The following is a 13,893-nucleotide window of genomic DNA, read 5'->3' as shown; positions in this document are numbered from 1 at the left end:
GAAGGTGCCAGGGTTCCACTGAAATCACCAAGCTGTGGCTGGTGTCGCAGCGCCAGTTGGGTTGATGGACCAGCAGCGCTGGTGTCCCATAATGCACCATGCCATACTGCAAAACTTGGTCAGAAATTTTGAGGAACATGACAAAGAGTTCAAAGTGGTGATCTCAATCTGATCGAGCATTGGTGGGATGTGCTGAAGAAACAAGTCTGAGGAGGCCCCACCTCACAACTTGCAGGACTTAAAGGATCTGGGGGGGTAATTCAGAGATGATCGTAGCTGTGCTAAATTTAGAACAGCTACGATCAGGCACACTGACATGTGGGGGGACGCCCAGCACAGGAGGCTAGTCCACCGCGCATGGCAGGCCCTACCCGTGTGCCCTCAGGGCCTGATGTCGATATGTAAGGAATTGCGCAGACGCAGTGCAATACCGTAGAAATTAAATGTAAATACAGCAGGAGATTGGTGGGCCGCATCTGAGCACACAGCATTGGATCATCATACCAAGTCATGATGGTAGCAGACCTTTGTCAGTCTGCACAAACCAAAGCTTTCTCAGACTGGTCATCGGATCCAGACAGCATGGTCCAGAAAGTCTGCATCCAATGATGGAGACTTATAAACCATTAGGTTTGCATACAAACCCGAATCAGACGCTCAGTACATGGAACTGGTTACACAACTGTGTGAGTTCTCTCATGTCTAAAGAAATCTGATTTCTGTGTAAAACATTTCCCACACTCAGAACATGGAAATGGCCTCTCACATGTGACTCCTCTGATGTATAACAAGATGTGATTTATTTGTAAAACATTTTTCAAACCCAGAACATGAATAAAGTGTCTCACCTGTGTGACTTCTTATGTCTTACAAAGTTTGATTTCCATGTAAAACATTTCCCACACACAGAACATGAAAATGGCTTCTCACCTGTGTGAATTCTCTGATGTTTAACAAGATGTGATTTGCATGTATAACGCTTCCCACACGCAAGACATGGAAACGGCCTCTCACCTGTGTGACTTCTTTCATGCTGAACAAGATTTGATTTCTCTTTAAACCATTTCCCACACTCAGGACATGGATACGGCCTCACGCCTGTGTGAATTCTCTCATGTATTAGAAGAAGTGATTTATTTATAAAATGCTTCCCACACTCAGCACATGGAAATGGCTTCTCACCTGTGTGAATTCTCTGATGTCTAACAAGATCTGATTTCAGAGAAAAACATTTTCCACACTCAGAGCATAGAAATGGTTTCTCACCTGTGTGAATTCTCTGATGTCTAACAAGATGTGATTTGTATGTAAAACGTTTCCCACACTCAGAACATGGAAACAGCCTCTCACCTGTGTGACTTCTCTCATGCATTAGAAGATGTGATTTATCTATAAAATGCTTCCCACATTCAGGACATGGAAATGGCCTCTCACCTGTGTGAATTCTCTCATGACCAACAAGATATGATTTCTGTGTAAAACATTTCCCACACTCAGGACATGGAAATGGTTTCTCGCCTGTGTGACTTCTCTGATGTGTAACAAGATATGATTTCTGTTTAAAACATTTCCCACACTCAGGACATGGAAATGGTTTCTCACCTGTGTGACTTCTCTGATGTCTAACAAACATTGACTGACGTACAAAACTTTTACCACAATCAATACATGTAAAACCTGAATCACCTGTAGGACCAGCACTATGTGTAGCAATATTAGAGTTAGCAGGAGAACATTTCCCATGATGAGAGAGATCAGATGATATAGCAGCGCTGGGAAGTACAGGATGTATATTTAGAGTAATGGAGATGTCCCCCGGAGAGTCATGTCTGATATTGTCTTGTATCTTAATATGTGGAGACAAAATGAGTTCTCCCTCCAAGATCTTTCTACTTGTGCCTCCATCTGCTGGAAATAAAATAGGATTTTAATTACCTACCGGTAAATCCTTTTCTTGTAGTCCATAAGGGATATTGGGGAGACTTAGTACGATGTGGTATAGACAGTGTCCAAAGGAGCCGATGCACTTTAAATTTCTTCATTGGGTGTGCAGGCTCCTCCCCTCCAGAACGGGCGGGAACGTGCGTAGACTGCTGCAGCACTGCCTGCCCAAACTGTGGGGCAGATGTATTAACCTGGAGATAGCATAAGGAAGTGATAAACCAGTGATAAATGCAAGGTGATAAATGCACTAGCCAATCAGCTTCTAACTGTTAATTTACATATTGGAGCTGATTGGCTGGTGTGTTTATCACCTTGCATTTATCACTGGTTTATCACTTCCTTATGCCTTCTCCAGGTTCATACACCTGCCCCAGGGTATCCTCTTTGGCCAGGGTATCAAACTTGTAGAACTTAACAAAAGTGTTCTTCCCCAACCAGGTAGCAGCTCTGCATAATTGCAAGGCCGAGACACCACAGGCAGCCGCCCAGGAAGAGCCCACCGATCTCATAGAGTGGGCCTTCAGAGACTTAGGAACAGGCAAGGCTGCTGACACATAGGCTTGTTGAATAGTCAGCCTAAGCCAACGAGCAATGGACAGCTTTGAAGCAGGGCATCCCTTTTTCTGTGCATCATAGAGCACGAACAAAGAATCCGTCTTTCTGATGCGAGCTGTTCTCTTGACATAGATCTTCAAGGCTCGCACAGCATCCAATGCCTCCGGAGGAGAAGAAGTGCCAGAACTTGACGGAACCACAATAGGTTGATTCAAGTGGAACACAGAGACAACCTTCGGCAGGAACTGCTGTCTAGTCCGGATATCCGCTCTGTCCTCGTAAAAGACCAAGTACGGACTTTTACACGATAGGGCTCCAAATGCTGAAACGCGCCTAGCAGAAGCCAGGGCCAGCAACATCACTGTCTTCCACGTGAGGTACTTGTCTTCTATTTTCATCAGAGGTTCAAACCAGAAGGACTGTAGAAATTCTAACACTACATTCAAATCCCAGGGCGGCACAAAGGGAGGTTGTATGTGAAGTACCCCTTGCAAGAAGGTCTGAATTTTTGGCAACACTGTCAATTTCTTCAGGAAGAACATTGAGAGCGCTGAAATCGGGACCTTAATGGAACCCAGACGTAAGCCTTTATCCACACCAGCCTGCAGGAAATGTCCCAAATGGAACTCCGCAGGCGGATACGTGCATTCTTCGCACCAAGAGACATATCTTCTCCAGATATGATGATAGTGTTTTGACGTCACAGGTTTCCTGGCCTGAACCATGGTAGCAATAACCTTGTTGGAAAGGCCTTTGAGAGCTAGGATGTTCTGCTCAACCTCCATGTCATCAAACGAAGTCACCGTAAGTCTGGGTAGATAAACGGTCCTTGTTGAAGAAGATCTCTTTTTAGAGGTAGAGGCCATGGGTCTTCGACGGACATGTCCAGAAGATCCACGTACCACGCCCTTCAAGACCAATCCAGAGCAATGAGAACTGCCTGGAAACAGGTAGACCGGCCAGTAAGGCAAAGGCGACGTCAGTGCATCCACTGCCCTCGCCTGAGGGTCCCTGGTTCGGGAGCAATAACAATGAAGCTTCTTGTTGAGCTGAGAAGCCATCATGTCTATTTGTGGGCAGCCCCACCGGTCGATGATCTGCTGAAACACCCGATGATGGAGCCCCCCATTCACCCGGGCGGAGATCGTGACGACTCAGGAAGTCCACTTCCCAGTAGTCCACTCCCGGAATGAAGATTGCCAACATTGCTCTTGCATTTCTTTCTGCTCAGAGGAGTATCTTTGACACCTCTCGCATGCAGGCTCAGCTTTTTGTCCCTCCTTGTCCACTGATGTACGCCACTGCTGTGGCGTTGTCCGGCTGTACCTGGATCGCATGTTTCCGAAGCAGAGGAGAGGCCTGAAGCATTTCATTGTAGATCGTTCGAAGCTCCAGAATGTTGATCGAAAGGAGGGCATCGTGGGCTGACCACCTGCCCTGGAACTGGCCCCCTTGGGCGACAGCTCCCCATCCTCTCAGACTTGCAACCGTCGTGAGGAGGATCCAATCCTGAATCTCGAAACTTCAGCCTGCCAGGATATTGAAAGACTGCAGCCACCACAGGAGGGAAATCCTGGCCTGAAGTGACAGCCGTATTGTCCGGTGCATCTGAAGATGTGATCCGGGCCACTTGCTCAGGAGATCCAATTGAAATGTTCTGGTATGGAACCTCCCATATTGGTTCACCTCGTATGAGGCAACCATCTTACCCAACAATCTTATGCAAAGACTGATGGATATTCGAGCAGGTCAAAGGACCATGCAGACCATCTCCTGAAGTGTTCTCGCCTTGTCCTGTGGGAGGAACACCTTCTGGGCCACAGTATCCAGTAACATCCCCAGGAACAGGAGCCGCTGAGTTGGCTCCAGGTGGGACTTCTGTAAATTGAGAATCCACCCATGGTGTGAGAGAAGTTGGATAGTACGGTCGATATGGAGCAATAAAAGCTGTATCTTGCTTTTATCAGGAGATCGTCCAGGTAAGGGACAACATTGACCCCCTGGACCCGGAGCTGAAACATCATCTACGCCACTACCTTTGTGAACACCCTCGGAGCTGTGGACAGGCCAGAAGGGTAGTGCCTGGAACTGGTAGTGATCGTCAAGCAGGACAAACCTCAGATAAGCCTGATGAAGAGGCCAAACTGGAATATGAAGGTAGGCGTCCTTGATATCCAGAGAAACCATGAATTCCTGTTCTTCCAGGCCCACAATCACTGCTCTTATGGATTCCATCTTGAACTTGAAAACCTTTAGATAAGGGTACAAGGACTTTAGATTCGGCCTTACCGAACCATCCGGCTTCGGTACCACAAACAGGTTGGAGTAATAACTCTTTCCACGTTATTGTATTGATACTGGAACAATGACGTGGGACTGGAACAACTTTTGGATGGCCTGTTGCAACGTAACTGGCGTATCCTCCAAAGCTGGTAAGCTTGATTTGAAATATCGTTGGGGAGGACCACCGTCGAACTCCAGCTTGTAGCCTTGAGAAATTAGGTCTTTGACCCAGGTACCCTGGCAGGAACCCTCTCAGACACAGCTGAAGTGACACAGTCGATCTCCCACCTCGAGATACCCTCGGGGTGGGTGGACACTGTCATGCTGAGGACTTGATGGAAGCAGAACTGGTGCTCTGTTCTTGAGAACCGGTGTTCGCAGGTCTTCTTGGCTTACCTCTGGTGCCTCTAGCCGCATTGGAGGCACCTCTGGCCCTAGATCGAAATTTGTGAGACCGAAAGGACTGAACAGACGGCCCAGAGCAGGAACTCCTAGCCGGCGGGGCGCAGAGTGGAGAAACGTGGATTTCCCCACAGTAACCTTAGAAATCCACATATCCAACTCAACCCCAAAGAGCCATTCCCCAGAAAAGGGGAGAGACTCCACACTGCGCTTAGACTCTGCGTCCGCTATCCACTGACGCAACCACAATGTCCTGCGCACCGACACTGCCATGGCAGAAGTCCTACCATTAATATTCCCCATCTCCTTGAGCGAGTCACACAGGGCGCGTGCATTTTCCTTAATGTGCTTCAGGAGAGTCACCGTAGTGACCAGAGGCATATCCCCGGAGAGGCCCTCCTGAATTTGAGAAGCCCACGTATGAATGGCATGAGTCATCCAGCAACCTGCTATGACCGGCCTTTGCTGATACACCTGCTGCTGTGTAGATAGACTTTAGTGTGGTTTCTATTTTTCTATCCCCAGGGTCCTGTATGGTAAAGGAGCCCGGGGCAGGCAGCACCACCTTTTTAGACAGTCGAGAGACTGATATGTCAACCCCAGAATTTCCTGCCTTCAGGAGCAAATGGGTAAGTGTGCAAAAATGTTTTTCGACACTTGGTATTTTTTGTCTGGATTTTTCCAGGCTAACTTCAACAGGTCATCTAACTATGTAGAGTCAGGGAAAGTGACATTAGGCTTGTTCTGTGTAAAGAAAAACGACTGCTGTGACGCAGCGTCCTCTAGAGGGAGTTTTAACATGTCCCATAAAGCCAGAATGAGGGGTTCAATACCCTGAGCAGAAGTGGAATCCCCACTAATGGGATCCAAGTCCTCCACGTCCTCCTGTACATCTTAATCTGAATCAGAGAGTAGAGCAGGTAAACCATGCTTTTGTGGTCCTGAGCTAGAGAGGAAGGGGGCTGTGTAACATCTGCCCTAGCAGCTAAGTCTGCAACAGCCTGTTGTAGTAGCTGAGTTTTCTGAGCACTAGCAGTGAGTTGTGATGACATATCAGACATCATATTTTTAAGGGCCCCTAGCCAGGAGGGATCTAGACCCTCTCCCCCAGACCCCTCACTGAGTTGCGAAGATTGGCTGCATTGTTCACATGATACAGAATCAGATGATAAGGGAGAGAATCTGGTGTGGCATACATTGCACAATTTGTGTTTACCCATGTTCACAGTACAGCACAATCACATACACATACAGTAATACTTAGCAAGCCTGCCCCTACTGTATGTGAGATGGAGATAGACAGAGGGGACGAGCACACCCAAACTACCGAGCCCCAGTGAGGCTGTAGGTTATATATCACAGTGAAACACCTATGATTTCTGTCCTGTATAGGACACAGATTGTGTACAATCTGAGTGTCAGGAGGAGCTGTGTGAGCCTGCTGCTGCAAGCAGAGGAAGGCGCCAAAATACAGCTGGTCCCGCTCTGAGGTAGCTCCGCCCCCCCCATGGAGCCGGAGCTACAGTGTTTTTTACACTGGCAATGTCTCCCAATTAGCTTAAAAACATCACACATCACAAAGGGGTGGTCTTCAGTATGCCGACTGACGGGATCCCGGCGCACAGTATACCGGCGCCGGAATCCCGACAGCCAGCATACTGACACTTATTCTCCCTCGTGGGGGTCCACGACCCCCCTGGAGGGAGAATAAAATAGTGTGGCGTGCCCGTAGCGTGGCGAGCGCAGCGAGCCCGCAAGGGGCTCATTTGCGCTCGGCACACTGTCGGTTAGCCAGCGGTTGGGCTCCCGGCGCCGGTATGCTGGTCGCCGGGAGCCCGACCGCCGGCATATCATAGTGAACCCATCACAAAGTGCTAGTTTAAGCTACCGCTAGCCAGTGTACACAGGGGGGTATAGCGGGTCCCCCCCAGGAGGGTCCTGTATGCCTCCCCTGCGTGTCAGCCGCACTTTGAACCGGGGGACCCCCCAGCGGGGCCCCCGGTTTGTACTCACCACTGTTGTCACCTTCAGGCTATTGTTAGGGGTGTGCGACATGCTGCGATTGTGACAGCTAAGGCGCAGTGCCACGCTGAACAACCAACCTCTCAGGATGGTGGTCCTGCAGCGGGGAAGTGGCTCTGACACCTCGCAAGGCTGGTGACCGTCTCCCGCCGCAACTCCCACGGTGCAGGTATGCTGTTGCCCACACAGTATACCGAAAATAATAAATTAAAAGAAACTGAAGAAGACTCTCTGGAGCGGCAGAGTGTGGATCCTCTCCTGAGGGCACTTTTTTCTAAACTGACTGTGGGAAGGGGCATAGAGGGGAGGAACCAGCACACCCAGTGAAGAAATTTTAAGTGCACCGGCTCCTTTGGACCCTGTCTATACCCCATTGTACTAAGTCTCCCCAATATCCCTTATGTATGCTAGAGAAATAGGGGCTGATGGCTCCTGATGTATGAGATACACCAGAGAGTGTGGGGAGGAGACTGGTCAGATCTCTGGGCTGGTAACACAGTGACATGATGTGAGGGGGAGAGCAGGAGTATAATAGGGGATGATGGCTCCTGATGTGTGAGATACACCAGAGAGTGAGGGAAGGAGACTGGTCAGATCTCTAGGCTGGTAACACACAGTGACATGATGTGAGGGGGAGAGCAGGAGTATAATAGGGGCTGATGGCTCCTGATGTATGAGATACACCAGAGAGTGTGGGGAGGAGACTGGTCAGATCTCTGGGCTGGTAACACACAGTGACATGATGTGAGAGGAGAGCAGGAGTATAATAGGGGCTGATGGCTCCTGATGTATGAGATACACCAGAGAGTGTGGGGAGGAGACTGGTCAGATCTCTGGGCTGGTAACACACAGTGACATGATGTGAGGGGGAGAGCAGGATTATAATAGGGGCTGATGGCTCCTGATGTATGAGATACACCAGTGAGTGTGGGGAAGAGACTGGTCAGATCTCTGGGCTGGTGACACACAGTGACATGATGTGAGGGGGAGAGCAGGAGTATAATAGGGGATGATGGCTCCTGACTCCCCCACTTGGCAGATACATTTCCCTCATTAGTCTGAATTTACAGAAGGTGGAGCAGGACAATAGATTGTTACAGTGACTGAGGAAGGAGAATGTGAGACTCTTTTCTGCAATAAGTGTTAATGACCCACCTGTGCTGATATCTGTAGGGATTTCCTCCTCCTTACACTGCTGATCACCCCTCACATATGTCTCATCTTCTCCCTCTATATCTTCTGCCTTCATATCAGTCACATACGTCTCTTCTTCTCCCTCTGTATCTTCTGCCTTCATATCAGTCACATACGTCTCTTCTTCTCCCTCTGTATCTTCTGCCTTCATATCAGTCACATATGTCTCTTCTTCTCCCTCTGTATCTTCTGCCTTCATATCAGTCACATACGTCTCTTCTTCTCCCTCTATATCTTCTGCCTTCATATCAGTCACATACGTCTCTTCTTCTCCCTCTATATCTTCTGCCTTCATATCAGTCACATACGTCTCATCTTCTCCCGCTGTATCTTCCAGCTTAAAATAAGTAATATACTCAACCTAATTAATACACAACACATTAAAATAACATCTTACTAATAACTGTCATTGAGTTAAGTAGTAGAATATCACTGTGTAAGACATAAAAAGAAGCATTACATCTCATATAGTGACCGTCAATTTGTATTTGGTGAGACCCTAAATCCCACCTACCTGATCCTCCTGTGGGATCCTGTGATTCTCCTCTGTACAATCCTGGGAATACAGAGGACGGGGACATCTCTCTGGGGTATCTCTGTTACTGGGCCCATCTGTAGGAGACACACAGTGACTGAATACATTGTATATATGCGATTATCAGGTGATGTGTGTATATAGGAGGCCCCCATACCTGCTCTCCCCTGTACAATACATGACCGTCTCCTCTTACCCAGAGATGTGAGGGGCCGGTGATTCTCCATCATCACGTCCTTATACAGAGTCCTGTGTTCCTCTATATACTCCCCCTCCTGCATGGAGACATAGACAGAGACATCCTGAAACCTTATAGGCACCTGACACACACAATGATACAGTCATCACCCAGACACGTCTCCTGGTGTTACTGTATAATGTCCCATTCCCAGCAGTCACCTCTCCAGTCATCACCCAGACACGTCCCCGGGTGTTACTGTATAAATGTCCCATTCCCAGCAGTCACCTCTCCAGTCATCACCCAGACACATCCCCTGGTGTTACTGTTTAATGCCCCATTCCCAGCAGTCACCTCTCCAATCATCTCCCAGACACATCCCCTGGTGTTACTGTATAATGTCCCATTCCCAGCAATCACCCAGACACATCCCCGGTGTTACTGCATAATGTCCTATTCCCAGCAGTCACCTCTCCAGTCATCACCAAGGCACGTCCCCTGGTGTTACTGTATAACGTCCCATTCCCAGCAGTCACCTCTCCAGTCATCACCCAGACACATCCCCTGGTGTTACTGTTTAATGCCCCATTCCCAGCAGTCACCTCTCCAGTCATCACCCAGACACATCCACTGGTGTTACTGTATAACGTCCCATTCCCAGCAGTCACCTCTCCAGTCATCACCCAGACACGTCCCCTGGTGTTGCTGTATAATGTCCCATTCCCAGCAGTCACCTCTCCAGTCTTCACCCAGACACGTCCCCTGGTGTTACTGTATAATGTCCCATTCCCAACAGTCACCTCTCCAGTCATCACGCAGACACGTCCCCTGGTATTACTGTATAATGCCCCATTCCCAGCAGTCACCTCTCCAGTCAGCAGCTGAATGATCTTGTTGGTGAGTTCCAGGATCTTCTGGTCATTGTGCTTCTCATGTATCAGTGAATGAGGGGGAGGCACCGTGATGGAGGCACAGCTAGGAAGTGTCTTCTTCACTACTGTATAATCCTGCGGAATGAGAGAAAACATAGAAAAGTGAATTAAAAGTATTATTAATTGTGCAAAAATATACAACTGTGTAATTTATTAGAGTGGCGGTGCTACGGGAGTGGTAGGCCGTAAGCCTGTAACACTATTGTTTCTATAAAAGATCCCACTGAGGCTGGTGGTCAAACCTAATATTACCAGCTACATCCAAATGTACACACCTGATACACAAAGGCCTATGGAATGTTTCTGAAATCCATCTGATAAGCTGCAACCTAGAGAACAGAATCATAAGGAGATGAACCTCCCAGATCTCTGCATCTCCCCAGTCATGTCCCTGTATTATTACTATAAATATAAGTGATGTCACTGTGACACTCCCAGATCCCCTCACCTCCCCAGTCATGTACCTGTATTATTACTATAGATATAAGTGATGTCACTGTGACACTCCCAGATCCCCTCACCTCCCCAATCACGTACCTGTATTATTACTAAAGATATAAGTGCTGTCACTGTGACACTCCCAGATCCCCTCACCTCCCCAGTCATGTCCCTGTATTATTACTATAGATATGTGCTGTCACTGTGACACTCCAAGATCCCTTCACCTCCCTAGTCATGTCCCCGTATAATTACTATAGATATGTGATGTCACTGTGACACTCCCAGATCCTCTCAGCTCACCAGTCCTGTCCCTGTATTATTACTATAGATCTAAGTGATGTCACTGTGACACTCCCAGATCCCCTCACCTCCCCAGTTAGTAGGTAGATGATCTTCAGGGTGAGATTTAGTATCCTCTCAGTCATGTGACTCCTGTCCTTATCCATTCTCAGGAAATCAGAGATAGGTCTCAGGAAACTTTCAGTACAGATGTCTTAGTTCCTCAAGGCTTGGTTGTCTAGAAATAAATAGTTATAATAAATACTACAGAGTACTCATATATATCATCCTCCTCCTTCCCTCGAGCCATATAGCACTAGTCAGTATTTCTCAGATGTTCTATTGGACCAACTTCACTGACGTCACACAGCAATGTAATGCTTATAGGTTTACCAATGGCCCCGTCATGTACACAGGTCACACTGATATCCCACACCTGATACACACTGATCGCAATACACAGGTCACACCGATATCACACCTGATACACACTGATCACTATACACAGGTCACACACCTGATATACACTGGTCACACTGATATACTGATCACTATACACAGTTCACACCGATATCACACCTGATACACACTGATCACTATACACAGGTCATACACCTGATACACATTGATCACTATACACAGGTAACATTCATAACACACTCCTGATACACATTGATCAATAACAAGAGTTATGGTAGACTTACCATTGTTTCTTTGAGGTCCATAGGCTCCACAGGAATTACCATGGGGTATAGGTGGTTTGGAGAGAACCAGGCACCAAACATTTAAGCTTTCATGTCCCAGGATGCACTGGTCCTTCCTCTCCTATACCCCGCCCCCATCCCATCCAGTTTAGTGAACAAGCCGAAGGCAAGAGTAGGACAGGGGAGAAGGAAGAATGGAACACTCAAGAAACACACTCATCTTAAAGGAGAACTGGTGACTATAAACAGGTGCATCAGGCTGGGTGTCCTGTGGAGCCTAAAGACCTTGAAGAAACAGAGGCCCTCATTCCGAGTTGTTCGCTCGCAAGGCGATTTTAGCAGAGTTGCTCACGCTAAGCCGCCGCCTACTGGGAGTGAATCTTAGCTTCTTAAAATTGCGACCGAAAGATTCGCAATATTGCGATTACAAACTACTTAGCAGTTTCAGAGTAGCTTCAGACTTACTCGGCATCTGCGATCAGTTCACTGCTTGTCGTTCCTGGTTTGACGTCATAAACACACCCAGCGTTCACCCAGACACTCCTCCGTTTCTCCAGCCACTCCCGCGTTTTTTCCAGAAACGGTAGCGTTTTTATCCACACGCCCATAAAACGCCGTGTTTCCGCCCAGTAACACCCATTTCCTGTCAATCACACTACGATCGCCGGAGCGAAGAAAAAGCCGTGAGTAAAAAAACTATCTTCATAGCAAAATTACTTGGCGCAGTCGCAGTGCGAACATTGCGCATGCGCACTAAGCTGAAAAACGCTGCGATGCGAAGAAAATTACCGAGCGAACGACTCGGAATGACCCCCAGAGTTAACAATGGTAAATCTACTAGAACTCTTGTTTTCTTCATCAGGGTCCATATGCTCCACAGGAATTACCATGGGGATGTCCAAAGCAGTTTACCTTAAGGGTGAGGATGTTCTTGAGCAGCACGGAGAACCTGTCGCCCAAAGGCAGCATCCTGGGAGGTGAAGGTATCGAATAAATAAAAACGGAGTAAGGTATTTACAGATGGCCACGTAGCCGTTTTACATAATTGTTCAGCAGACACCCCACGAATAGCCGCACAGGAGGGCCCCGCAGATCTAGTGGAGTGAGCTTTGACGGTATTCGGAATCGGAAGGTCTGCCTCTGTGTATATGTAGAGATATGACTCGGCGCTGGGACAGTATGTCCGCTCCCAGCGCCAGGAGTGCAGGCGCCGGAGGGAGAACTGTGTCCCCAGCGAGACCCTGTGACAGACAGCGCTGGTAGAGCAGCGGCAGCGGGTGTCTGGAGCCGGGACCATCTATTGGTTCCCGGTGCCGGTCATACTATGGTGACAGGCAGTGCCGCTTCAAACTTGGCGCCGATTTGGCAGCCAATTGAAAGCGCTGCCAGAGGCCTTTCAATTCCAGCGCCCTCCGTGAGGCAATCGCCACACCATAGCAGGAGCTGCCATGGTGTTTGATGTCAGACGCCGCTGGGGAGCGGCAGAAGAATACGAGTGGTGCGAGAAGAGGGAGGACACCGCGGAAGCTGTTCCTGAGGCCGCTGAAGAGGCGTGAAGACGCGGCCATCTGAGGAGATGTCCAGCAGCGGCTGGACGCGGAGAAGCGGCAGAAGAGCGCATCTGAAGTCAGAGAAGCCTTCTCCACCGTGAGGTAGGCCTTTCTAAGGCCCTACATCTATACTCCCTAAGCCACCAGGGATCAGGCATTATGCCCGTGGACACAGTCAGGCCCCAGGCCTGTGGATGAAGTAGGTGGGCATAAGGCCGTGGCCATAATTCATGCATTTAAGCCTGAGGGCACTAGGCTCTAATAGCTTAATTATCCCCCCATTAGGTATATAAGGTGACTCTGGGCATTAGGCTCAGGTCACTGAATCGACCCCCTGTTTGGCGGGCGCTACGCCCGTGGGCTAAAGTCAGGCCTTAGGCCTGTTTACAGTTAGGGGGCACTAGGCCCAGTTTAAGTGAGCCCCACATAAGGGTGGTACTGGGCACTAGGCCCAGGCCACTCCATCGTGCCCTCAGTAGGCAGGCCCATCGACCTGAGCCTCATAATTATAAAAGGTGTCCTGTGCATTAAGCACAGATCACTAGAGCATCCCACATTTAGGCAGACAATAGCCTGAGCCCCCTGAAACACCCAGGGCAGTAGGCCCAATTACATAGTGTACTGGAGGTGGGCAAGGCTTTGTGGCGCCCCTCCCCAGTTAATAAAGTAGTTTCCCAGTGTGGAGGAGCAGTCCAGCATGCATGAAGAAGAAAAAGTGTTCCACATAAGCTATTTCAAATCCAGAGTTTCCAAAGGTTCAAATGGTGAATACTAAAAAGCCTGAATCACTAAAGAGAAATCCCAAGGGGCAATCAGAGGGACAAATGGAGGTTGTATTCTGAGAACTACCTGAAGGAATGTCCGGACATCAGGT

The 13,893-nt window shown here is 48.6% G+C and overlaps 1 protein-coding gene across 1 annotated transcript in view; it reads right to left on the bottom strand.

The window, feature by feature from the left end:
* Positions 1–781: 781 nt before the first annotated feature.
* LOC135057114 (uncharacterized) overlaps positions 782–13,893 on the bottom strand; it is a 123,909-nt gene continuing 110,797 nt past the window's right edge. Inside the window, 6 exon segments of the mRNA XM_063963013.1 lie at positions 782–1,908; positions 8,362–8,761; positions 8,915–9,012; positions 9,132–9,210; positions 9,980–10,120; positions 10,855–10,979. Coding sequence (XP_063819083.1) covers positions 845–1,908; positions 8,362–8,761; positions 8,915–9,012; positions 9,132–9,210; positions 9,980–10,120; positions 10,855–10,979 — 1,907 coding nt within the window. The 3' untranslated portion in view covers positions 782–844.

The sequence above is a fragment of the Pseudophryne corroboree genome, chromosome 3 (genome assembly GCF_028390025.1).
Source record: "Pseudophryne corroboree isolate aPseCor3 chromosome 3, aPseCor3.hap2, whole genome shotgun sequence".
Taxonomy (NCBI): Eukaryota; Metazoa; Chordata; class Amphibia; order Anura; family Myobatrachidae; genus Pseudophryne; species Pseudophryne corroboree.
Note: the sequence above shows the minus strand (reverse complement) of the source record. Positions and strands in the feature narration are given on the sequence as shown.